This window comes from Apium graveolens, chromosome 6 (genome assembly GCF_009905375.1).
Source record: "Apium graveolens cultivar Ventura chromosome 6, ASM990537v1, whole genome shotgun sequence".
Lineage (NCBI taxonomy): Eukaryota > Viridiplantae > Streptophyta > Magnoliopsida > Apiales > Apiaceae > Apium > Apium graveolens.
The window spans coordinates 88,909,679-88,936,729 of record NC_133652.1 but is presented as its reverse complement, the minus strand read 5'-3'; the positions used below and the strand labels follow the sequence as shown (position 1 = coordinate 88,936,729).

Sequence of the window (27,051 nt, the reverse complement as noted above, 5' to 3'; positions counted from 1 at the left end):
GCCTGTAGCATTTGAGTTCGTTAATAACTTAATATACATATTTAAAATTTTACAAGCTCCAGAACTTGTTTTAAGCAGGTAAGATAGACAACAAATATAGCAGAAAGAAGAGCCAAAGCCAAACTGAGCACGATCTTATAGTGTTTGTGACCACTACAGATTATTTTCTTATAGATGCCACCATCTGACTTGCACATAAATTTAAAATTTACAAAATGATTTGCTCATAATTCACAAAAGGCCTTGGCATGTAACTGCACATTTTGTTATATTCTTGTCTAAAATAGGAGTTTCCCCTTCATAAATCAAAATTGCAGTCACTTGGAACACATAAAGAAACACAGCCATCAGTCTAATTTACATTTGCACCCAGATCCATGTTTTCGTTGTAACGAATGGTTAAGGTGTTGACTAGAAGCCACTTTGAAGAGGTCTCCATGTATGATTATGGTCTATTCCTGTCCATTAAAAACACAAATTTCAGTACTGCAATTATATCTAGGTTTTGTTCAGCAAATAATAACGAAGTGCCATTAAGTCTACAAGAGAAGTCTATCAGTATACAGGTACATGGATAACGTTATTCCACTCCATTGTCGTGGACATCTTAAGGAGAAGGCCTTCATAGGCACAAAGGAAAAGTACAACCTTTTTTATATTCTCAGAATATGTCTCAGTTGTGCAGCATAATAATAACAGAAAATAAAATTAAAGAAATGAAGACAAATGGGATCACATACTTGCACATTAATTGAAGGATCTATTGCCGTTGAAGATACTGGACCTGGTCTCCGTTCCTGGCCTGAAGATAATATCTCCTGCATCCTCTCAGGCCAGTCTGAATTCAATCTCCGAGCAAAATCTTCTACTTCCCTATGCAGGGTAGAAAGAATAAAAAAGAAAAATAGTAATTATAAGTATCACAAAAGACCGAATATATATAAAGCAATGCGTAAAACCAATATGAAATGGCAGTGTGGTACAAGTTGAAGTATACAGGAAGTCATAAAGAAGCTGAAGTCACTTTGGTGTAAAGGAAATATACTTCCTACTTCATATTATCGAGAAAAAAAATCCAAAAATTTACAAGAATGATTGAAAATGTAAACCTTTGCTATGAAAACTCAAACAAGAATTAGTTATCATATTTTGTACAATTACAATATAACATATGGTCCTCATAGACAAAGATTCAGTGGAAACTCCCTCCCTGGGAAAGCGCCCTATGTACGTTGGTAGAGGTTGAAAATGTAGTGTTAGTTCATGTTCACATTCACACACACACACACATATATATATAGAAAAATAGAATCTAAAGGTCACAATAGAAATAAAAAAAATAATAGTAGAAAAGTAAAACCTCCTCTGAAACACAGAAGTCATAGAGATTTGGCCGAGCTCGGAGTTGTATGCATTTGTGGGTATAATGGTGCAATCATAAATTTATAAAAGGTTTATCATGCCAACCTATCAAGTTTTTCTTTCAATGCAGGATCTATCTCATCATCTATGTCACCGTCATCGAACTCATCTTCAAGTGCTAACCTATTTCCAGTGTTTGAAGAAGCATTTCCATTTGAAGAACTGCAGCTGGGAGGGAGATTCTTTGGTGGGTTCTTCTTCTTACGACTCTTTTTTTTGTTCTTAGAACTTCGAACCTCCTTGGAATCTGTAATACCACTACTAACTTTAAGGAAGATCAAGCAAAGATTATAGACACATTTCTCAGAAATAAGAACGCTTTAAAATGCATAAAGATCAAGACTGAAGACGCTCATTAGAAAAACAAAAGAAGGGGCCAAGTGCAAACAAATCAGCTACATAGTACATACAATATATCCATACAAGAAACATGTAAAAGTGTCAAAATACCTCCATCTTTTCCATTAATAAAAGACAATAGGTCATCAACTGAACGATCATCTTCTTGCTCTACTTCCGTCTCGTTCTACTCGAAACAAAAAAGAAAAATAAAATAAAATACGAAAGGGTACATATATATCATGAATTCTGAATCTGGGCTTGAAATCATTTCACCTTTAATTTTTGTCTCTCTAGTAGTTCTTTCCTCTTTTTTGCATACAATCTATTTAAAAGCCGGATACGTGGATCATCACTTGTGTTTTTCAGAGGCTCCAGCTTTTCTTCCTGACAGTTGAAATTTGTCATTATACTATTAAAGATGTAATATATGCGTTTCAACAAGAAAACTCATATTAAGCCTACTAGTTGCAAGAAATAAAGACCTCTGTAAGATCATCGGGTAAATGAAATGTCTCACGAATCTCATCAGGAGTTTTTCCTTCAATCATCCGTGCAAGTGCACGACTGGTAAGATCAACCAATGCTTTAAAATTCAGACTGTCAGCAGCCGATGTCAACTCACAGAGCCTTTTTGTGTCCATACGGCTGAACTTCTCATCAAAAGCCCTTCGCTCCTGTGCAAAATAAAATTGAATATCAATTCCAGCTCTGTGGTTGTTAAAATTCTAATGAAGTTATCCGACGTAAGTAGTTCTAGTAAGTAGTAACTCTACTTGAACTCTCTCTTGAGAGGAAAAATAAATTGCCTTGTAATTCAAAGAAATAAATTTAAGATGCTAAAAGAAACTTTGATTGCCTTGTTTGAATGGCCAGCTACATGGTGAAATTGGCAATAATCAAATATTAAACTCAGCATGGCGGGATTAACTCTTGGAGGTAAAGCTATGGGATAGTTCTTCGAATACCCAACTCCTGACTCTATTTTATGACATATTAAAGGACAAAAACTGGCAACTTCCTTTTCAACTTCATGAATTGAGCCATCTGCAGTTTGAATCCATACATAAGGCTCCTCCTCCTGAAAATGTCATGAGAAAAGCTTTAGATAAAAAAGGTATATACACGGGATAAGAGAAATGTCATACCACAAAGTAAAGAAGCAGTATCAAATTGCCTAAACGCACTATTTGAAAACAGAACACATAATACCAAAGTAGCTGCTAAATACATGAGTTACGTGAAACAGTACATAATATGGATATGACCCTCATAACCATATATAAACTAACCTTATTTGCAAATCAACCTCCCCAATATTGAGGTGAGTAGTAAATCAGTAGGTTAGTAAGATTAACTAGAAAAATGTGGCAAAGAGAACCCATTGGATAAGAAAGCCGCTGTAGTAAATTTATATATTTAAAAGTTAGGTGTATGAAAGTTATATAGGGGTCAAACTGAAATTAGAGGACAGTTGAAAGATAAATTTCTGCATAAAAATTTATAAAACAGAAAAACACACCTCAACTTTAGTTATTTGAAGATCTGGTTCTGACATGATGTATTCAACTTCTCAAGCAGAGATTTCAAAATAAAGAACTTTCCAGGTATGACTTCGTAAGACCCTGTAAATGAAGATTCAAAGCATATTACAACCAATTCGATATTCGATTCACAAATTTGATTCCTTAATAGTAAGATCGACTTTGAATTCGTTAAATTGAAAGTAAGGATCCATCTAACTTAGATTACTTGGCGGATTGAATAAGAAAAAAAATTAAAAACTCGAGTGAAGAGCAAGAACATTTATTAATACATCACTATTATTGCTATTGTTCAATTCACATTTTTCCTGTCTATTCATGTATGCAATCTTCTTCTCTAATTCAATATCTTTTTTATAGGTGTAGCGAGAAGGGATTGCAGTTAGCAAATCACAATCACATAACTCATCTATAAGCCATTACTAGTTTACAAATACCCAAAACAATCTCATTATCAACCTCGTACATCACATGCTAACAAACACAAATAATTTATAACACACTTGGCATTTTCAATATCTCCTCGTATTAACAAAATGAAGTCCTTTAGAATAGTTAGCTCACAAAGACACTCCTGATAATATGACTTGATTAAATAAATATTCAACATACTTCTCAGCAAAAACAACAAAACTGTAGAACCGGGCAAAAGTTTGACAATCGTGCATTTGTGGTACTACGAGGTCTAAAAAAAACTAGCTCACATTGTAACAACCTTGACAAAATCACCCAGTAGTCGCTCACTATTCTTTGTTATAACACTAGAAAACAATCAAACACCCAAAAAATAGTCTTTTTAACAAAAAGAACCTAATCCAATTTCAAGAACTCAATTCCCATCAAAACAAAGCCCACCAACAAAAACTACAAACAACCCAGTTACTGAAATCATATCAAAAGAATAAAAATCACAACTTTGAATCACTAATTATATACCAAGAAAAGGTCACTAATTAAAAAACACAATTGAATATAAAAAGAAAACTTGAAAGAATGAATCAAAACATATAAAGCAGGTATTATCAAGAAAAAGAAAGAAAATTTACCAGGAGGAAAAAGAGACAATGTAAATTTGAAATCGAGGAGGGTGGGGGTGATAGGGTTTTGAAAGGACAGTTTAAGCTAACAATAAAGCTTTTGATGGAAAAATGATAAAAATAACAATTTTTTTATAATACATATTTTCAATATTTTGACCATTTTTACCGGTCAGGTATTTAAAAAAAATATTTTCTTATTTTCTTGTATAAAAATATATTTTTTGAAAAATTAAAAAAAAAAGATTGGTTAAAATACCCTATATGAGAATGTGAAATCGTATCTCGTATATCCAACATCAGAAAGCGTATTTTAATTTTAAAAAAATAAAAAAATATGACAAATACCCGGTCTTAGACGTCGTATTTCAAATATCTAATATGAGAAAGCGTATCTCGTTGATATTTATAGCCGTATTTTTCAAATTTCATATTTAGGTCATTAATTTTAAAAAATATGTTATTTTTTATCATCACCCGCTTTTAAAAAGGCGCGTAAAAAATGGGTCGGAAGAAATATATTTCAATTAATTATTATTAGATATATTTGATAATGTCATGGCTAATATGATTTATGTTTAGTTTTCAGATCCTACTTAAACAGGATAAATCAATACTTACTGGAAGTCAGGACTTAAGGATATCAGTACTTATATTATCAGGAGATAATCATCAGAAGATAGATATCAGAACTTAAGTACTGAAGGACATTCAGATAAGGACAACAGTTGATTAAAGGAAAGAAGATCGAGATAAACATAACAAGAGATATGCATGAAGAAGGAATTCTATGAAGAATAGAATACTTGGAAGAAAAGATATCTGATTGATATATTTTAGGAAGCAGAATTATATTCCATATCAATTAGCGATTATCTTGTAACTGTGTAGTATATAAATACAGACATAGGGTTTACACTAAAAGTGTTATCATATTCGAGAAGATTATTCATTGTAACCCTAGCAACTCTCGTGATATTTGTTCATCACTGAGAGATAACAGTTCCATATTGTAACAGAGTTTATTGTTTCAATAAAGTTTGTTTTTTGTTACTTGAGTTATTAAAGTTCGATTTGATTGTACTATACACTGTATTCACCCCCTCTACAGTGTGTGTGTGTGACCTAACAAGTGGTATCAGAGCTTATCTGTTAACACACAAACAGTTTAAGATCCAAACACAATCATGTCTGACACAGAAACTCCAACTAAGCCCACCAAAACTGAAGAACCTCCAAAGACACAAATTCAAAGTCGGTATGAGACCATCAGAGTTCCCATATTAAGACCATCTGAATATGCCATATGGAAGGTGAGGATGACCATGTTTCTGGAAGCTACAGATCCAGAATATTTTGATAGAATCAAGGAAGGACCTCACAAACCAACCAAGCTCGCTGTTGCAGTTGCAGGTGAAGCAACAAAGACTGTACCAAAGGAGAAGAGTGATTACACTGCTGAAGATATCGCATCAATTGCTAAGGATGCTAAGGTACGGCACTTACTGCATAATGCCATTGATAATGTAATGTTAAACAGGGTAATCAACTGCAAGACTGCAAAGGAGATATGGGATGCTCTGGAAACAAGGTGTCAGGGAACTGATACAATTAAGAAGAACAGGAAGACAATACTCACTCAAGAGTATGAACACTTTGACTCAAAGGCTATGAGTCATTAACTGATTTATATGATATATTTGTCAAACTCTTGAATGATTTGTCACTGGTTAATAAGGAGTATGATCTTGAAGATTCAAACCTTAAATTCCTGTTAGCTCTTCCTGAATGCTGGGATTTGAAGGCAACAACAATAAGAGACAACTACAATCTTGATGAAACAACTCTTGATGAAATTTATGGAATGCTCAAGACTCATGAACTTGAGATGGAACAAAGAAGCAAGAGGAAAGGTGGAAAGTCAAGGACAGTTGCTCTAAAGGTTGAAGAAGAATCCCCCAAGGCAGCTACCTCAAGGAAAGACAAGGGTAAAGCTCTTTTCACAAAGTCTGATACTGAATCATCAAGTTCTGAAAGTGATGATGACTCGGAATCTGAAAGTTTGACTGAGACGGATGCTGATGAGGAGATGATGAAGCTGTGTGCTCTTATGGTGAAAGGGATCACAAAGATTGCATACAGAAAGTTCAGGAAGGGAAAGATGTTTTCCAGTAAAGGCACAAGTTCTGATAAGAAGAATTTCAGAAGATCTGAAAGCAGAGGAGGAAAGTCTGACAGAGGAGATTATACAAATGTTAAATGCTACAACTGTGGTGAGAAAGGCCACATATCTCCTGATTGGAAGAAAGTAAAGAGTGACAAAGGCAAGGCTCTTGTCACAAAGAAGAAAAACTGGACAGACACCTTAGATTCTGAAAGTGAGGAGAATTATGCCTTGATGGCAAATGCTGATAAGGCAAGTGCTGAAAGCAGTTCTGAAGCTGCTGAATCAAGGGGCAACAGGAAAAATATCCTAGTTCTGGACAGTGGATGTTCAGGATATATGACTGGGAATAAAGCCCTGCTATCAGACTTTGTGGAGAAAGCTGGCCCAAGTGTTTCTTATGGAGATGGCAATATTGGAAAAACATTGGGATATGGCAACATCAAACTTGGGAATGTCATCATTAAAGAAGTAGCTCTGGTCTCAGGACTTAAACACAATCTGCTGAGTATAAGTCAAATATGTGACAGAGGTTATCATGTTGATTTCTTTGAAGAACACTGTGAAGTTGTAAGTAAATCTAAAGGCAAAGTTGTTCTGAAAGGATACAGGCGTGGTAACATTTATAAGGTTAAGCTTTCAACAAGTACTGATGGTTCTGCAATCTGTCTGATGAGTAGAGCATCAATTGAAGAAAGCTGGAATTGGCACAAGAAGCTCTCTCATTTAAATTTCAACAATATAAATGAACTAGTCAAGAAAGAATTTGTGAGAGGACTGCCAAAGTCAGTATTTGCTCCTGATGGCCTTTGTGATTCTTGTCAGAAGGCTAAACAAAGAAAATCCTCATTCAAGAGCAAGACTGAATCATCAATTCTTGAGCCTTATCACCTACTACATGTTGATCTATTTGGTCCAGTAAATGTCATGTCTATTGCAAAGAAGAAATATGTTTTGGTCATAGTGGATGAGTTCACCAGATACACATGGGTGTATTTCTTGCACACAAAAAATGAAACTGCATCTATCCTGATTGATCATGTCAAGCAACTGGATAAATTGGTCAAAGATTCTGTGAAGACAATAAGGAGTGATAATGGTACTGAATTCAAGAATTTGATAATGGAAGAGTTCTGCAAAAACCATGGAATCAAGCAGGAATTCTCTGCTCCTGGAACTCCACAACAAAATGGAGTTGTTGAAAGGAAGAATAGAACTCTCATTGAAGCTGCACGTACAATGCTTGATGAAGCAATGCTTCCAACCTATTTCTGGGCTGCAGCTGTGCAGACTGCTTATTTTACTCAAAATGCAACACTCATTAACAAGCAAGGAAAAACACCATATGAGATGGTGAAGAAAAAGAAGCCAAATCTGAAGTATTTTCATGTATTTGGATGCAAGTGTTTTGTTCTTAAGACTCATCCTGAACAACTATCTAAATTTGATTTAAAAGCTGATGAAGGAATTTTTGTTGGATATCCACTTTCCACAAAAGCCTTCAGAGTTTATAACTTGAGAAAAAGAGTGGTCATGGAATCTATCAATGTCTCTTTTGATGACAAGAAGATTACTGGACTTGAAGATTTTATTGATCATGATCAGCTGAGATTTGAAAATGAAGACTCAAATTCTGATACTGATAATCCTGTCAATCTAAGTCCTGATACTGCAAACTCTGATGGATTAAACTCTGATGTTATTGAAACTGTGGTGACTACGCCAAAGGAAGATGCACCTATGCAGGGGGAGCATACTCAAGATGTTACCGCATCTCAAGAAGCATCATAATATAAATCTGGCTCTTCAAGTTCTGATTCGTCAAGTTCTGATAAGCCAAGTTCTGATAGTTCTGAAAATCTAAATTCTGAAGAATCCAACTCAGAGAGCATAGTTTCAGGGGGAACATCAGAAAATGAAAATGAAGACAGCATGGATCATGGGGGAGCATCCAGTTCTAGAGAGAACCTTCCATCTGCAAGGAAGTGGACTAAATCACATACATCTGATTTGATAATTGGAAATCCTGATGCAGGTGTCAGAACTAGAACAGCTACTTCAAATAAATGTTTTTTCAACTCTTTTCTTTCTCAGACTGAGCCAAAGAAAGTGGAAGAAGCTCTTCAAGATGCTGATTGGGTGTAAGCAATACAAGAAGAGTTAAATAAATTTGAAAGAAACAAAGTTTGGACCCTAGTGCCAAGACCAAAGAATAGATCTGTTGTTAGTACAAAGTGGGTATTCAGAAACAAAACTGATAGTGATTGTAATAACCCCAATTTTTGAGAAATTTTTGAAACCCTTATGAATAGTGTTTTTGCTGAATGAGAAAACTTTTCATGCCACGCTATGTAGGGGTTCTGTTATTGATCTTATGAGATATTATTAGTACTCTATGTGGTATATAAGTGTATGTAAAGATCGTCAGAATCCAATTCTGAACACTTTGGTTTTTCCCGGAAATCCACTAGATACGGAGAGAATTGAGTATAAGGTAACAGGATAAAAAGGATTTAAATTAAAGGATTATAAGAGAGGATCATAAAAGGAATACAATATATTGAGAAAGGTTAAGGGAACCTAAGTAATAAGATCCCGGGTATGATCCCTCAAACGATAAACGAGAACGAAAGATAAGCGAACCGTAAAACAAATAAGTGACCAAGAGACAAGCTTGTACAAGAAGCCAGGGATTGTGACATCATCAAACCACAAGGTGTGGACAAGTGGGAGCATTATGACATGTGCAAGGTGACATAGGCATGACAAGAAAGGAAGGAGATGTGGTGACTTTTTAACCACACAAAACCAAGGGCAACTAGGTAATTCACTAAAACAAACAACAAAAATCAACCAACCAAAAGCAAATCAAGCCAAAACACAAAATTCTCTCTTCTTCTTCTTCATGCTCTCGGGTGGTTTTCTTAAAAAATGAAAGTCCAAGCTCCTCCACTTACTATTTAGCAAGGTAATTATCTAAGCTTCCCCATGGATAGTTACATACTTCCTATAAGTTTAAGCTTCTAATTCCAAGCCAATCTTTTTCTATAAATCATGAAAGAAGATGGTGAATAGTGTTTTCAAGAACTAAAATTTGTGTTCTTGAAGTTTTGTTTAGATTAAGCTTGGATAAGGGCTTTAAAGGTGATTCCAAGCCATTCTCTTGATTCTCCACTCTCCAAGAAAGGTATAAACTTCAAACCCTAGCTTTAGTTTTGAGTAATTAGGATTGAATGTGTTTGATATAGCATATGTGAAGCATGATGCTTGATTGGTTGAAGTTTGGTTGAGTTTGTAGAGATTAGTTGGTTTTGTTGCATTGTTGGAGTGGTAAATCTTGGTAATTAGTTAAAGAACCAAAGTAAAGCTTTTAGTTCATGTGAGGAATAAGTATAAATGGTTAATGTGGATTTGTTGGGGTTGTTATGATGTGATGAGGATGGATGTTGGTTGTAGGTTGGATTTGAGGTTGGTTTGTGGTTGGTTTTGAATGGTTAAAAATTGGGAAATCGCGTAAACATAGCCGTCGTAACGTCCGATTTTCTTTGGACTGTTTTTGTGCATAGCATTAGGACCCGAGAACCCCCTGCTAGATTATGACCACTGCCATGTTTAGATAGCTCATGTTACGAGCTTCGTTTTGATATGTAGTTCGTTCGATTCCGATGCACGGTTTAGGAGAAACGACCGTTTCAAGTAACGGCGTTTCGTGAACGAAACTTTTTCCCTCGCCTTACTTTGAAACATAGGTTAAAGACCAAAAAGGGTTAATTAATGTATGAAACATTTATGGTAAGTGTGTTAGGCAGTTGGTAAGACACTCACGAAGGAATCGCTTTAAAACTCGTAAAGGTTAAATTATTAAAAATGGTGGAGCCGCGGGTACCCGAGTGACTTAAGCAAATCAGTGAGCGCAAAACAAGCGTTAGAGTCTAAGTTAGTTAAAGTATAGATTTACAAGTAATTTTGGTTTAATTCCAACTTACTTGTTGTTTATAGGTTACCAGACTCGTCCCGAGCCTTTTATCACCCCAAGTCGCTCAGGCAAGTTTTCTACCCGTTATACTGTTGTTGTGATGTATATATGTATATGCATTATCTTGTGATAGATGCATGTTGGTTAATTAGCAAATTTTGCGATATATTGAAGCATGCTGATATGGAATATATATGCATGCCTGTTTCGTATTCTTTCCATATATAATTGTTGATAATACCTATGCTAGAGGATAGCGGTAATTTGCATATACCCTTAGTATAGGGATCCAAAGGTGGAAATATTTTCTAAAACCGGGAGTCGAGGATCCCGAGTAGATTTTGTATATATGGATATAAATATAAATATATATATATATACTTATATATATATATGGTCATAGTTTTCAAAACTATTAATCGAATAAGGTTTATTCGATAACTTTAACTTTATTTTATTATTGAATATTATTTCGAATATTATTCGAAGGCGTATGACTCCTTTATATTATTTATTGAATATTACTTGGATATTCATTTGAGGATGTATGACTCCTTTATTTTATTTAATGAATATTATTTATAATATTCATTCGAGGGCTTATGACTCAGCTTATTTTATTTATTGAATATTATTTGAATATTCATTTGAGGATCTATGACTCCGATTAATTGCTGAGATATATTCTTTATTTTATTAAAGAATAAGGTGTCGATAATCAAACTCACTTTTGATTATTCAAATAAAGATAGTACTTTCGTATAGGTATGTCTTTGATTATTTAATACTTGTTTCAAGTATAAGTTTTAATACTTCTACTTCAATTATTTTTATAAAGATAATTCTTTGTGGGAATATTATTTAAATAATAATATTCAGACATTTTCTAAATATACTGGGGACTGATTTACTTCATTAAATCAGTTTTACTCCAAACACTCTTTAAAGTGTTTTCGAGTCTTTAAAATGATTTTCAAAAGTTAGAGCGGATCCCAAAACTAATTTTATATTTAAGATCTTCCTTTTAAAAAGGGGATTTAAATACTCGCTCAAAACCTGGGGGATCCGGCTCGGTGGTGTGTTTTATATTCGCAACAAGGTTGCTGTCTTGGTAAAAGAGTTTTTGATTACTTACCCAATATTCGGGAAGTAAAATTCTTGGAACAAGTTAATCCATTAACAGGCATCGCCTGGGAAATATCGGTGAGTTTTCCTTTCCAACTAGGTACGACTTCTTGGTGGAGCCGTATCAACAAGTTTCTACTTGGGGAAAGGGGGAAACGAGCTTTACGTTTCAGAGTCATGGATTTCATCTGAACTAGGAGTGGCGTAAGTGGTCGAGTAGCGCCGGCCCAGCCTTATTATATTGGCCCAAATGGCCTGGAAGTTCCGCTAAGGCGGTCCATTCCTTAGGAGTTCAGTGTTCGGTTGACAAGTAAATCCGACAGGTTCTCCTCTACATGTAGAAAATGGTGGGGTTGTACTACTACGACTGATCATCGTAAGTGGTCTTCCTGGCGCGGTAAACTCCCGTAATGAGTTCATCATCCAATTGGATAATTCATGCAACACTACCCAGAGCACTTCGATAGAAAGGCTACGGTTGGGCGATTGTTGGGTGTTGGCAGGGTCAAGTTTTCAAAATGATGTTTACATCAAATGAAGTATCTCGTAACTTCATTTTATTTTGATAATATTTTAAAGATTTAATCTATTCAAATCTTGTCTTATAGTCTCATCTATGTGATGAACTTTTGAAATTAATTATAACTTGAACGGTGGTAGTTCAAGTAGTATTTGGAAAAGATATAAGTATATTGGAGTATCTTGTAACTTCATCTTTTAAACTTATATCTAGTAAATGATTATCTTATGCATGACAAAGATTTTCAGAAAAATGTTGAGACAAGGTTAGATATATGAGATCACCTTGCAACGATATTTTTATATAGTTATACACTGGAATTCTGTGTATATTATGCATGGAAGAGGACTTCCCATATTTTGAAAAGTATATATATATATATATACTGAATATTTTGCGACTTCATCGCATTAAGATATCAACTTGGTTCATTTCTTTTGACCAAGACTTTCATGAGTATTATGAGTAGGCTCATATATTGTTAATCATTATACATATTATTTTGGTGGGCTTGCTGCTCACCCTTGCTTTCTTCTTTCATCACACAACATCAGATAGATAAGATGAACAGGACCAAGCTCCCAATTCACAAGCAGATAGGAAACGTTCTGCAGCTTTCCGGAAGCGTTCAGGCCGCTGTAGCTGAGGTAGAAATTACCAATAGGCTAAGTTTTCAACTAGTAATGTACCAGACTTATGTATATTATGAATTGTAATAATGGCAAAGAAATGTAAATTTATTCAGAAACCTTTTTAAGGTGTATTGACTTAATTGTGGAATAAAACGACTTGTGATTATTTTTGGATATTCATCTCTGAGACTATAACTTGTGGTGTGTGTGTGTATATTGTGGGGTCACAGTAAAGAGTAGTTGATTGTTTAATAAGATTGGGTGTTGTTAAGGGAAGTGGAACTCGTGACGACCCAGATCCCCGACCCCAGATCTGGGGGTGTTACAGAAATGGTATCAGAGCTAAGCGTTATAAACCTCAGAGATGATGTGACGTTAAGATAATAAGTTCATCAGATAATAAGAACTCTTGCCAAGTTCATAGTCGGGCTACCTAACGTAGTACTGACAATTAAAACCCTTATGGGAACCCTTATAAATATCGTGATAGAAGCGTAGTTCGTTATCGTAGATGGTAGCGGGACTCCGAACCCTGAGGTTGAGGAGCAACAACACGATGATGTTTTATTAGTTATTGGAGATCAGATTGTGGATCCAATAGAGCGTCCTAACGCAGGACCGGATGATGTTGATATTGAGGATTTAGCGGTTGAGGATGTTGTCCTAGAAGGGATAGTTGTTGAGGAGGATCCCATGGAGGATCCTGACCGGATTGGATAAAGGACCACTGATGAATTGATGACCATGGTTTGGTCGACTACCAGAGGTAGGATTGGCCGGTCACTACCGGAGGTTCGTTCAAGTTGTAAAGATAGTAGCCCCGTTAACGCGGCTTACTCATAAGACTGAGAAGTTCGAATTGACAGAGAAATGCTAGGACAGCTTTTAAGAACTGAAGCAATGATTGGTGACGACCCCTATGATGGCATTGCCGGATGGAAAAGGAGATTTTGTGATCTGTAGTGACGCTTCGCATAAGGAATTAAGGTGCTTCTTATACAGCACATCAAGGTAATCGTGTATGCGTCAAGACAATTAAGGGAATATAAAATTCGATATCCCCACCCATGAGCTTGGGCTCGTGGCAATAGTTTTGTCCTAAAGATTGGAGGCACTACTTGTATGGAGAGAAGTGCGAGATTTACCTAAGCCATAAGTGCTCTAGTACATTTTCACGCAGAAAGAGCTCAACATGCGCTAAATGAGGTGGTTAGAGCTAATCAAGGATTACGATTATGAGATTCTTTATCATTCGGGGAAAGCCAATGTAGTGGCTGATGCCCTTAGTAAAAAGGAGAGACTCAAGATGATAATGTCTTTGAGAGAGTTTATAAGAGGTTTTGAGAAAATGGAAATAGAAGTGAAGGTAACCGGAGCCGGTACCGAAAACCTGTTTGAGATTGCAATACAGCCCGAATTATCGGAAAAGATCATATTATGCCAGAAAAAGTTATGAATGAAGGCAGAGAGCCAACAATTAGATAAAAGATTAATATCGAGAAAGATGATAAGGGAATAATGAGGTATTCCTATAGAATTTGGGTTCCGAAAGTTCAAGAGCGTAAGGATGAGAACTTAGATGAGAGCCATAGTTTGAGGAATAAGATTTAGAGCAAACCCTGAACGTGATAGTCAGGGAGGTCGCCATCAAGACAGAAGGAACCCATGACATAATGGAGTGGAAAATGAGGATTTTAAATTAAAAGATGACCCCAATTATGGGGAGTAGGATGAAATATTTCATACTAAGGAAACAGAAAGTCGAGCGAGATAAGGAGATCCGAGACGGTACTCCTATACGGAAATTCATGAACCTGTCTAAACAGAACTTATATTTTATTCCCAACCACCACCTTGAGGAAACAATATGGTGTGAAATTCTTTCATGACCTTTAAATCGCTAAGCTCTCAGAGTTCCAAGGAACAGGCTGACCCAGCCGAGGCAAGAACCTGGCTAAAGGAAATATAGGAATCATTTGAGATTCAAAATGATTGATGAACCACCAAAGACCGTTTTTGTCACTTACCCTCCTAAGAGAGAGACCACCCGTTGGTGAAAGACCAAGAAAGGCACGGAGCCAGAGGTTAGAATAAACTGATTTAAGTCCAGTCAATTGTTTTCGGGAAAGTAATTCCCAAAGATAAGGAGATAGTGTAAAAGCTTTAGAGCCAGAATAAAGGCAGATAAGTATGATAAATTATGAATCTAAGTTGTAAAAGTTGTCAAGATTCGTTCTGAGGACACGAATCCAGAATGACGGGATGTTTGAAATCAATGCTTATATTGTGATTGGTTTGTGAAATAATGATAAGAGAAAGGAAAATAAAAAGAAACTGAAGTGGAAAGGAATATAAAGGCAATAGAGTTTGAGGAATGATAAGGGAGTTGGGTATGAGGAAACCCTAAAGACTCATAGCAATAGAAATAGAAAAGTATGTAATCGTCAGGATGATGATCCACCATGAGTTAAAATTGATGGTTGAAGGCATAAGAGATACATATATTGTACCCCCTTTAAGTTGGGAGGATTCGAGGAAACTTTGAGATAGTTCGAAGGATAAATATTGAGACACGGATAGACTGAGGAGACAAGAAAGTAAGAAATCAGGAAAAATTGGATGAAGGAAGTGACCTTCAATAATGTGAAATGTAAGACCGGTGGCTCGATACCCAGAAAGGGAGACGCCAGGTATGGGAGGTATCCCAACATTGAGGTGACTGTTGAGATAAACAACAAAAGTAAATAAGGAATTATTAAGAAGAAGTTCACGTTGAACATGACCAATATCTTCCAGAACATCCATGTTATCATTACCAAATCAGGAAAGAAAAGCGGATGACCATTGTTATCTTTTGGAGGCCATATGGATTGACCTCAATTTGAATAAGGATGCTATTATGAAGTTAGGTATAGACTATCGAGGTGGGAATGATGAATAAGATAATCTATCAAGGATATATGACTTGATTTATCCATGGAAGGACGCAGGTACCTTTTAAAGGTGGAATTAAGGATAGAACATTGGTAACTTAAAATGAATCGTAGGGGACTGCATAAAGGTTGGCATGTCACCCTTAATAGGGACAGTATGAGTTTTGACAGTATGATTGGGAAAGGGTTAAGGTAACAACAACCTTTAAGAATCAGTGGAGAAATTTTTCAGAAGAATATAGACAATGGTTCTAGTATTAGTAAATGGTATTGTGATATGCCCTGTATCTAGGGAATACAGGAGGAACGATTGAAGGATAACCTTAGAGGTTTTACAAGGAGAAAGGTAATATTCAAAATTCTCAAGAATAGAAATGTTGATAAAGGAAATATGACGTAATTATAATGTTGCCAAGTGAGGCACGTGTTAAACCACGAGAAAGTATGGATCGAATCAGTAATGGTCGAAATTGTTCAGGGCAATTAGGACTTAAGATAAAAGATGTTCTAATTATGATTGAGCGTCAGTCATGACAGTGATTAACCTCTAAAGACTGAGACCATCTTCATATAAGCTGTGATTGAAATAAGGTAGAAAATATATTTGGAGGTGGTTAAAATGACATTGACTGTAAGGAAATTTTACTATCAGGAAAGGCTAAAGAGGTGGCCGACACTTTAAAGGTAAGAGGATAATTATAGGCGCTTGTGCCAAAAGAATACAGTGATGATGGTTAAAACTGCGAAGGTTGTATTATGGTTTGGAAGATTGACATTCCTCCTGATGACTGTGCAATACCCAACCGTAATAGTAGTTGGTAAAGGTTTAATTCGTGTAATCGCCATGAACGGGCTATCTATCTTAGAAGGTCCTATCTTGAGATAAGCCAGGACCATGTTTCAAAAAGGACTAGACGAACCTTTGAGTAAGTCTTCTATTTAAGGCATATGATTTAGAATGGTATTAACCTGCTATCGTTGCTTTGATTGAAACTCTTCTGCAATTTTATCTGCTTCATGTCATGTATGTATGTCAGGATCAGGAGTGTTCTTCATGAATCAGAAATGGTGATTATGTTACCTCCCTAGAAGGATTTGATACGACATGTATGGACTCCGTATGGTTAGCTATTAAGACTTCTTGGAAAATGAATGACGACAGTAGGTCAGTAGTGGACCATAGTAATGCAGCAATGATTCTGCGAGTAATGAGCTGGTTACAACCGTGAGAGTTGTATTGGAATGGATGTTGAGATTGAATACCACTAATCGGGTAGTGGTAGTGTATAAGTTATCATTGATAGACTAATTAAGTAGAGTATCTACCTATTGAATATTTATTCTTTCTTATCAATAGAGAGTCGTATTATTATACGAGGAAGGTTGCGGTGCAAGCATAGAATTCTAGTAACGATGATGTCTAGAATGAGATCCCAGGTTCGATTTTCGACATCGAGGGAGTTTCAAAGGTAATTGTGTATAAGCTCGAGGAAGAGCATGGGTCCATAGAATGATGGACGGAATAGCAAATATTTAGGCATGTGAAATACGATGCTATAATACTTGATGTTGTTATAAATACTCATATGTTTCGTTCTCCTATGACAAACCTCTATAGTTCAGAGGTAGGTTCCAAGCCAGATATTTTGTGGCAGTATATTTTTTTTTCATATATACAAATCTCTTCAATTCGTTCTTTTCTCTTCTTTTCATTTCATGTAAGCTGAGAAGAACAACCCTTCCAGAAGGGGAGGTATTGTCGAATGACTATCTATCTGTGTGATAGAAGCCGAGTAGGATACCAGCTATTATTTAATTGCTTGTCAAGTACTAAAGGCTGGCCACCTTCTGTACTAACTATGCGATATAACAAGTGTTCATGATCTTAGTGATCTCTCAACAAATTCCTTTACTTCTATTTGATTGATCAAATTTTGGAAAATAGAAACAACTGAAAAAGGAGTAATAAAGTGGTGGTAGTATGCGGAATGGGAACACATTCGTGATACTAAGGTTGACGTGGTTATTAAAAGGTTATAGAACGCTAGCGAGCAAAAGTATAACCCGTATAATATTAGGAACGGAAGGTAGTAGCGATTACGAACTGGAAAAGAATGGGTATTGAGAAGCAAAAGTTCTAATGATTAGAAGCTATGATGAGAGTCTGTGTAATAGACTTGAAAGAATTTGGAATGATCACTTAATGAGGATTGAGTTATCTTACGACAATAGATCCTATGTCATTATCGAGATGTCGCCTTATGAGATCCTTGAGGGAAGACAATGTCGATCTCCCTTATGTTAGGATGAAGTTGTAGAGCGCAAGATGCTCGGACCCGCAGTAGTCCAAAGGACCAAGGATATGATAGATCTAATCAGAGGACGGCTGGTAGTAGCCCAAGATGGACATGATAAGTATGTTGATTTGACACGAAAGGATAAAGAGTATGAAATAGGGGACCTAGTAATGTTATAAGTATCCCTTGGAAAGGATTGATGAGGTTCGGAAAGAAAGGAAAGCTAAGTCTACAATTTGTTGGACCCTTGGATATATTAAGACATATTGGGAAGATAGCATATGAGCTAGCCCTACCCCCGAATATGTAGCAAGTTCATAATGTGTTCCACGTATCAATGTTAAGAAAATGTAATTCGGATGCCAGATAAATAGGGGCATATGAGCGCATAGGCATGCGACCAGACATAACCTATAGGGAGCAACCAGAAAGGGGTTATAGATCGAAAAGGGACAAGTGCTTAGGAGAAGGGTTATCAAACTAGTCAGAGTTTGATGGTAGAACCACAATATGGGAAAATTGACTTGAGAGTTAGAAAGTGCAATACTAAGAAAGTATCCCTATTCATTTCTATCTGATTCCGGGACGGAATCCTTTTAAGGAGGGGAGACTGTAATAACCCCAATTTTTGAGAAATTTTTGAAACCCTTATGAATAGTGTTTTTGCTGAATGAGAAAACTTTTCATGCCACGCTATGTAGGGGTTCTGTTATTGATCTTATGAGATATTATTAGTACTCTATGTGGTATATAAGTGTATGTAAAGATCGTCAGAATCCAATTCTGAACACTTTGGTTTTTCCCGGAAATCCACTAGATACGGAGAGAATTGAGTATAAGGTAACAGGATAAAAAGGATTTAAATTAAAGGATTATAAGAGAGGATCATAAAAGGAATACAATATATTGAGAAAGGTTAAGGGAACCTAAGTAATAAGATCCCGGGTATGATCCCTCAAACGATAAACGAGAACGAAAGATAAGCGAACCGTAAAACAAATAAGTGACCAAGAGACAAGCTTGTACAAGAAGCCAGGGATTGTGACATCATCAAACCACAAGGTGTGGACAAGTGGGAGCATTATGACATGTGCAAGGTGACATAGGCATGACAAGAAAGGAAGGAGATGTGGTGACTTTTTAACCACACAAAACCAAGGGCAACTAGGTAATTCACTAAAACAAACAACAAAAATCAACCAACCAAAAGCAAATCAAGCCAAAACACAAAATTCTCTCTTCTTCTTCTTCATGCTCTCGGGTGGTTTTCTTAAAAAATGAAAGTCCAAGCTCCTCCACTTACTATTTAGCAAGGTAATTATCTAAGCTTCCCCATGGATAGTTACATACTTCCTATAAGTTTAAGCTTCTAATTCCAAGCCAATCTTTTTCTATAAATCATGAAAGAAGATGGTGAATAGTGTTTTCAAGAACTAAAATTTGTGTTCTTGAAGTTTTGTTTAGATTAAGCTTGGATAAGGGCTTTAAAGGTGATTCCAAGCCATTCTCTTGATTCTCCACTCTCCAAGGAAGGTATAAACTTCAAACCCTAGCTTTAGTTTTGAGTAATTAGGATTGAATGTGTTTGATATAGCATATGTGAAGCATGATGCTTGATTGGTTGAAGTTTGGTTGAGTTTGTAGAGATTAGTTGGTTTTGTTGCATTGTTGGAGTGGTAAATCTTGGTAATTAGTTAAAGAACCTAAGTAAAGCTTTTAGTTCATGTGAGGAATAAGTATAAATGGTTAATGTGGATTTTTTGGGGTTATTATGATGTGATGAGGATGGATGTTGGTTGTATGTTGGATTTGAGGTTGGTTTGTGATTGGTTTTGAATGGTTAATAATTGGGAAATCGCGTAAACATAGCCGTCGTAACGTCCGATTTTCTTTGGACTGTTTTTGTGCATAGCATTAGGACCCGAGAACCCCCTGCTAGATTATGACCACTGCCATGTTTAGATAGCTCATGTTACGAGCTTCGTTTTGATATGTAGTTCGTTCGATTCCGATGCACGGTTTAGGAGAAACGACCGTTTCAAGTAACGGCGTTTCGCGAACGAAACTTTTTCCCTCGCCTTACTTTGAAACATAGGTTAAAGACCAAAAAGGGTTAATTAATGTATGAAACATTTATGGTAAGTGTGTTAGGCAGTTGGTAAGACACTCGCGAAGGAATCGCTTTAAAACTCGTAAAGGTTAAATTATTAAAAATGGTGGAGCCGCGGGTACCCGAGTGACTTAAGCAAATCAGTGAGCGCAAAACAAGCGTTAGAGTCTAAGTTAGTTAAAGTATAGATTTACAAGTAATTTTGGTTTAATTCCAACTTACTTGTTGTTTATAGGTTACCAGACTCGTCCCGAGCCTTTTATCACCCCAAGTCGCTCAGGCAAGTTTTCTACCCGTTATACTGTTGTTGTGATGTATATATGTATATGCATTATCTTGTGATAGATGCATGTTGGTTAATTAGCAAATTTTGTGATATATTGAAGCATGCTGATATGGAATATATATGCATGCCTGTTTCGTATTCTTTCCATATATAATTGTTGATAATACCTATGCTAGAGGATAGCGGTAATTTGCATATACCCTTAGTATAGGGACCCAAAGGTGGAAATATTTTCTAAAACCGGGAGTCGAGGATCCCGAGTAGATTTTGTATATATGGATATAAATATATATATATATATATACTTATATATATATATGGTCATAGTTTTCAAAACTATTAATCGAATAAGGTTTATTCGATAACTTTAACTTTATTTTATTATTGAATATTATTTCGAATATTATTCGAAGGCGTATGACTCCTTTATATTATTTATTGAATATTACTTGGATATTCATTTGAGGATGTATGACTCCTTTATTTTATTTAATGAATATTATTTATAATATTCATTCGAGGGCTTATGACTCAGCTTATTTTATTTATTGAATATTATTTGAATATTCATTTGAGGATCTATGACTCCGATTAATTGCTGAGATATATTCTTTATTTTATTAAAGAATAAGGTGTCGATAATCAAACTCACTTTTGATTATTCAAATAAAGATAGTACTTTCGTATAGGTATGTCTTTGATTATTTAATACTTGTTTCAAGTATAAGTTTTAATACTTCTACTTCAATTATTTTTATAAAGATAATTCTTTGTGGGAATATTATTTAAATAATAATATTCAGACATTTTCTAAATATACTGGGGACTGATTTACTTCATTAAATCAGTTTTACTCCAAACACTCTTTAAAGTGTTTTCGAGTCTTTAAAATGATTTTTAAAAGTTAGAGCGGATCCCAAAACTAATTTTATATTTAAGATCTTCCTTTTAAAAAGGGGATTTAAATACTCGCTCAAAACCTGAGGGATCCGGCTCGGTGGTGTGTTTTATATTCGCAACAAGGTTGCTGTCTTGGTAAAAGAGTTTTTGATTACTTACCCAATATTCGGGAAGTAAAATTCTTGGAACAAGTTAATCCATTAACAGGCATCGCCTGGGAAATATCGGTGAGTTTTCCTTTCCAACTAGGTACGACTTCTTGGTGGAGCCGTATCAACAAGTTTCTACTTGGGGAAAGGGGGAAACGAGCTTTACGTTTCAGAGTCATGGATTTCATCTGAACTAGGAGTGGCGTAAGTGGTCGAGTAGCGCCGGCCCAGCCTTATTATATTGGCCCAAATGGCCTGGAAGTTCCGCTAAGGCGGTCCATTCCTTAGGAGTTCAGTGTTCGGTTGACAAGTAAATCCGACAGGTTCTCCTCTACATGTAGAGAATGGTGGGGTTGTACTACTACGACTGATCATCGTAAGTGGTCTTCCTGGCGCGGTAAACTCCCGTAATGAGTTCATCATCCAATTGGATAATTCATGCAACATTACCCAGAGCACTTCGATAGAAAGGCTACGGTTGGGCGATTGTTGGGTGTTGGCAGGGTCAAGTTTTCAAAATGATGTTTACATCAAATGAAGTATCTCGTAACTTCATTTTATTTTGATAATATTTTAAAGATTTAATCTATTCAAATCTTGTCTTATAGTCTCATCTATGTGATGAACTTTTGAAATTAATTATAACTTGAACGGTGGTAGTTCAAGTAGTATTTGGAAAAGATATAAGTATATTGGAGTATCTTGTAACTTCATCTTTTAAACTTATATATAGTAAATGATTATCTTATGCATGACAAAGATTTTCAGAAAAACGTTGAGACAAGGTTAGATATATGAGATCACCTTGCAACGATATTTTTATACAGTTATACACTGGAATTCTGTGTATATTATGCATGGAAGAGGACTTCCCATATTTTGAAAAGTATATATATATATATATATATATATATATACTGAATATTTTGCGACTTCATCGCATTAAGATATCAACTTGGTTCATTTCTTTTGACCAAGACTTTCATGAGTATTATGAGTAGGCTCATATATTGTTAATCATTATACATATTATTTTGGTGGGCTTGCTGCTCACCCTTGCTTTCTTCTTTCATCACACAACATCAGATAGATAAGATGAACATGACCAAGCTCCCAATTCACAAGCAGATAGGAAACGTTCCGCAGCTTTCCGGAAGCGTTCAGGCCGCTGTAGCTGAGGTAGAAATTACCAATAGGCTAAGTTTTCAACTAGTAATGTACCAGACTTATGTATATTATGAATTGTAATAATGGCAAAGAAATGTAAATTTATTCAGAAACCTTTTTAAGGTGTATTGACTTAATTGTGGAATAAAACGACTTGTGATTATTTTTGGATATTCATCTCTGAGACTATAACTTGTGGTGTGTGTGTGTATATTGTGAGGTCACAGTAAAGAGTAGTTGATTGTTTAATAAGATTGGGTGTTTTTAAGGGAAGTGGAACTCGTGACGACCCGGATCCCCGACCCCAGATCTGGGGGTGTTACAGTGATGGCATAATTACAAGGAATAAGGCAAGGCTGGTTGCAAAAGGATATTCTCAACATGAGGGAATTGATTATGATAAAACATTTGCACCAGTTTCTAGATTGGAAGCCATAAGGATATTTTTGGCTTATGCTGCTCACAAGAAGTTTACTGTCTTTCAAATGGATGTGAAAAGTGCTTTTCTCAATGGAGAATTGGAGGAAGAAGTATATATTGAACAACCTCCAGGCTTTGTAGATTCCAAATATCCAGATTATGTCTACTGGCTTGATAAAGCACTTTATGGACTTAAGCAAGCTCCTAGAGCATGGTATGAGACATTAGCCCAGTTTCTTCTAGAAAGTGGATTTAACAGAGGAACTATAGACAAAATACTGTTCTACCTCAACCATGGAAAGGACTTAATGTTGATGATATCATTTTTGGTTCTACAAATGACAGACTTTGCAAGAAGTTTTCCAAACTGATGTAGTCAAGATATCAAATGAGTATGATGGGGGAACTTAGGTATTTTCTGGGCCTTCAAGTCAAGCAGAATGAAGAAGGCACTTTTATTTGTCAAACTAAGTACACCAGAAACTTGCTGAAGAAATTTGGAATGCAAGATTGTTCAAGTGCATCCACTCACATGGCCACTGCAACAAAACTGGACAAGGATACTGGTAAATCAGTAGATATTACTGATTACAGAGGTATGATTGGCTCTCTACTCTATCTAACTGCTAGTAGACCTGATATCATGTATGATACCTGTCTTTGTGCAAGATTTCAAGCAGATTCAAGAGAACCTCACTTAACAGCTGTAAAAAGAATATTCAAGTATCTTAACGGAACAGCTGATCTGGGATTGTGATATCCCAGAGAATCATATTTTAAACTAATATGTTACTCAGATGCAGATTTTGCAGGTTGCAAAATTGACAGGAAAAGCACAAGTGGAAGCTGCCAATTTCTTGGAGGCAGATTGGTTTCTTGGTTTAGCAAGAAACAAAAGTCAATTTCCACATCCACTGCAGAAGCAGAGTACATTGCTGCAGGAAGCTGTTGTGCACAGATTCTTTGGATGAAGAATCAGTTACTGGATTATGGGTTAACATATTTCAAAATCCCTATTTACTGTGATAATCAAAGTGCTATTGCTATGACAGGTAATCCAGTTCAACACTCAATGACAAAGCACATCAGCATCAGATACCATTTTATAAGGGAACATGTGGATGAAGCTACAGTGGAATTGCACTTTGTTCCAACAGATCAACAACTAGCAGATATCTTCACAAAACCACTGTGTGAAGCTACTTTTACAAGATTAGTAAATGAACTTGGCATGGTTTCAGGTTCTTTCTCTAAATCTGCTTAGTTTTGTTCTGATGCATCAGACTTTATGATCAGTATTTACAGAAATTACTCTCTTTGTGTATTCTGTGCTTAATTGAAAATTGCTTAAATACTGAATGATGTCTGATATGACTTTCTAAACTCTGACAGTGATATGACTGTTTTTGTAACTATTCAATCCTATGAGGATACCTGTGCTAGATGCTAACCTAGTAGTCTTTAATAACCTAGAGATCCCATGTTAGAAGTAATTATTTCTGTGGAAATCTATTAACACAAGCAAATTCTGATATTGAGTTTAGTTGAGTTTACTTTGTCTATCTTATTACTAAGTCACAAACTAGAATAATGCTTCTCATCTGTTAAGTTCTGATGCTAGTAAATCTGTTGAATGTACTAAGTGCTGATAAATCTCACTTATCAAAAGAATAAGAAAAAGAATCAAGGATTAAAATCAGGTACTCCTTTGAGATCTAGAGTAAAAATGTGGAAGGGACGACCCAAGTGCATTGCTGGTATTAAGTAAATATGCATCAGAAAAGTAAAGTATTTTCTTGGTGACTTTTCACACTCTATGATTACTGGAGAAATACTCTGATAATGGCATAAATTCTGATAAGCAGTCGTGACTCACTTACACTGAGAAGCCACTGTACAATGGAATTTAAAAAGATGCACAAAATTAGCACAAAACAAGTAAGGTGGACTCAAGTATGAACTCATTCAATAGTAGGTTTCAGAATAATAACAGGTTTTTAGTAAAATTTTAGTTATGCCTTATTTCTAAGATGTACTGAAGTGAATCAAACTTTACTCTTTGTCTGATATTTAGCTTAATGCACACACTAAACACTCCATATAAATGATGAAAATTACTGTGGTGATCTATGTTGTTTTAGATGAACAGTTTATGTATCAAATTGCATATATTCTGAGGGCAAGTTCTGATTGAACGATCCGATGATTAAGTTCTGAAGAATCTATATCAGAATTTGTGTGAGGAATTACAAAAATAGGCCTTCATTTTTCGAGTTAAGAAATTATGTTCTGATGACTGTTAAGTTCTGATATAAGTCTAAGTTCTGATATTAAACTCTGATCCTTTACTTGACTTATTTGTGGATAAAATCTAAAAATAGTCTCATTTTAAATCAGAATATGTTTGGGTAGAATATTAACAGTCAATATTATTAGGGATAGTGGTACACGTAATGCACAGTTTTTTTTACTTGTTACTTGTGCGCATTAAACCCTGACTTACACTTCCAATGACTGTTTTTCGTCTTCCCAAGTCTAGGGAGACGAGGTAGAATTAATTCTACCTATTAGCATTAAATTTCTTTGAGTCTCCTGGCATTCTCTTTCCTATATAAACGAACACTTCACATCAGCCTATACATCAATTCTTTCCTCAAACACTTACTCTCTTTTCCCTCTTATATACAACATCATGGTTAACTACAATATGTTTTTAAACTATGAGACCTTCAACATGGAGTTAAGCTGTGAAGCTTGGCAGCAGGAATGGAACGTCACTGCCATTCCTGATGAGATATGGGACACAGTTCCCCAGGAGGTACTCACCCACCTCCTGTTCTTCTATATGGACTACCATCGTCATTTGGAGCGATTGGAGGAGGAAAGGCGGGAAGCTCTCCGCCAGCAAGAGCGAATCATCAGACTCGCTATTCTGTTTGTCGAGAGTAGGATTAAGAAATAATTTATTTTCTTCTTCCTGTTTTTCTTCATCGTCAGCCTTGCCCTGCTTCTTGAGCTAGGACTAAGGCTGTTGATGTTAGGTTTAGAAGCTTAGGACAATCTTGTAAAGCTCTGATGTAATTTAAATTTCATGAATGTATTCTCTTGATATATTAATGGAATTTCCTTTTTCTTTACAAGCTTTTGTCTCTGAGATGTTTGTAACTTAAGTGCACTAATAAATCCTGAAATATCCATGTTCTGATGACCATTTCTATTTTGATTTAAATTAAGTTCTGATCTTACAATTTCAGTACTTATTTACTTGATTTTCATTCTCATTCTTGAATTTTTCTCAGAATATTGAAGTTGCAGTGAATAATAATTGAATAAGTGGGAACAGTTTCAATTTTGAATTAAAACTGATTTACCTCGTTTAATGGAATAACTGGGTAAGTGGAACGGGTTTTCCTTGAAAAACTGTAAGTGGGTAAGTAATGATTACTGTTTTCCCGTGCCCATTAACTATTCATTATTACTGCATGTCTGACAGGTGTCCGACGGTTATATTTTTTTTTACAAGTATAAGTAAGAGAGAGAGAAGATTATAGAATCTTTTATTTACTTTTACACTTTATCTCTCTTTCTTTGCTTTTACTCTCTCTCATCTCCTGACGTTGGTTTTTCATACAGACACTTTATCAAACACCTAACAGGCACTCTTAAATCTAAATTTTTCTCATGGCACCTAAGGATTTAATCATTGATGGAGCTAAGTTTGTTCCAAATAACTATGCTGCAATTCTTGATCATGCTGAAGCTCCGTCTGAGTTGCATTTTGTGCAAGATTTTCTTGCACACAGTAAAATTGGGTATGCTTTGACTCAGCCTTCAGTCTTTTCGAGCTAACAAGTTCTGACATTTTAGCGGACTGGGCACTTTGATAATGGTGGTACACATGGTACTCCCAGTATTGTTTTCGAAGTGGATGATTCTACACATGTGGTAACTCCTGGTACAATTCGCAAAGCCCTACATTTACCAGAAGGATGTACCTTTTCAACACCAGAGGAATCAGCTCTTCAGGAGT

The 27,051-nt window shown here is 35.7% G+C and overlaps 1 protein-coding gene across 3 annotated transcripts; it reads right to left on the bottom strand.

Moving 5' to 3' along the window:
• Positions 1-97: 97 nt before the first annotated feature.
• LOC141667023 (SKP1-like protein 21) lies at positions 98-4,443 on the bottom strand. 3 transcript variants are annotated; one of them, XM_074473312.1, is made up of 9 exons: positions 4,352-4,443; positions 3,284-3,386; positions 2,621-2,842; positions 2,247-2,438; positions 2,038-2,148; positions 1,873-1,948; positions 1,468-1,669; positions 741-873; positions 98-458 (listed from the first exon to the last, which is right to left on the bottom strand). In XM_074473312.1, the coding sequence occupies exons 2-9, from the start codon at positions 3,317-3,319 to the stop codon at positions 453-455; spliced, it is 978 nt and encodes a 325-aa protein (XP_074329413.1). In that variant the 5' UTR covers positions 3,320-3,386; positions 4,352-4,443; the 3' UTR covers positions 98-452. The 3 variants fall into 3 exon arrangements, with proteins under 3 accessions (XP_074329413.1, XP_074329416.1, XP_074329415.1); XM_074473315.1 differs by having other exon boundaries at positions 1,546-1,669; XM_074473314.1 differs by lacking the exon at positions 4,352-4,443 and adding an exon at positions 4,021-4,298.
• Positions 4,444-27,051: the final 22,608 nt, after the last annotated feature.

Bases quoted from the DNA above. Each gene is read 5' to 3' on its own strand.
- LOC141667023 (XM_074473312.1), bottom strand. From the start codon at position 3,319: ATGTCAGAACCAGATCTTCAAATAACTAAAGTTGAG. The intron at 2,149-2,246 runs GTCTTTATTTCT...TTCAACTGTCAG, and splicing joins TACCCGATGATCTTACAGAG to GAAGAAAAGCTGGAGCCTCT. The intron at 1,949-2,037 runs GTGAAATGATTT...TGTTTCGAGTAG, and splicing joins TAGAGAGACAAAAATTAAAG to AACGAGACGGAAGTAGAGCA.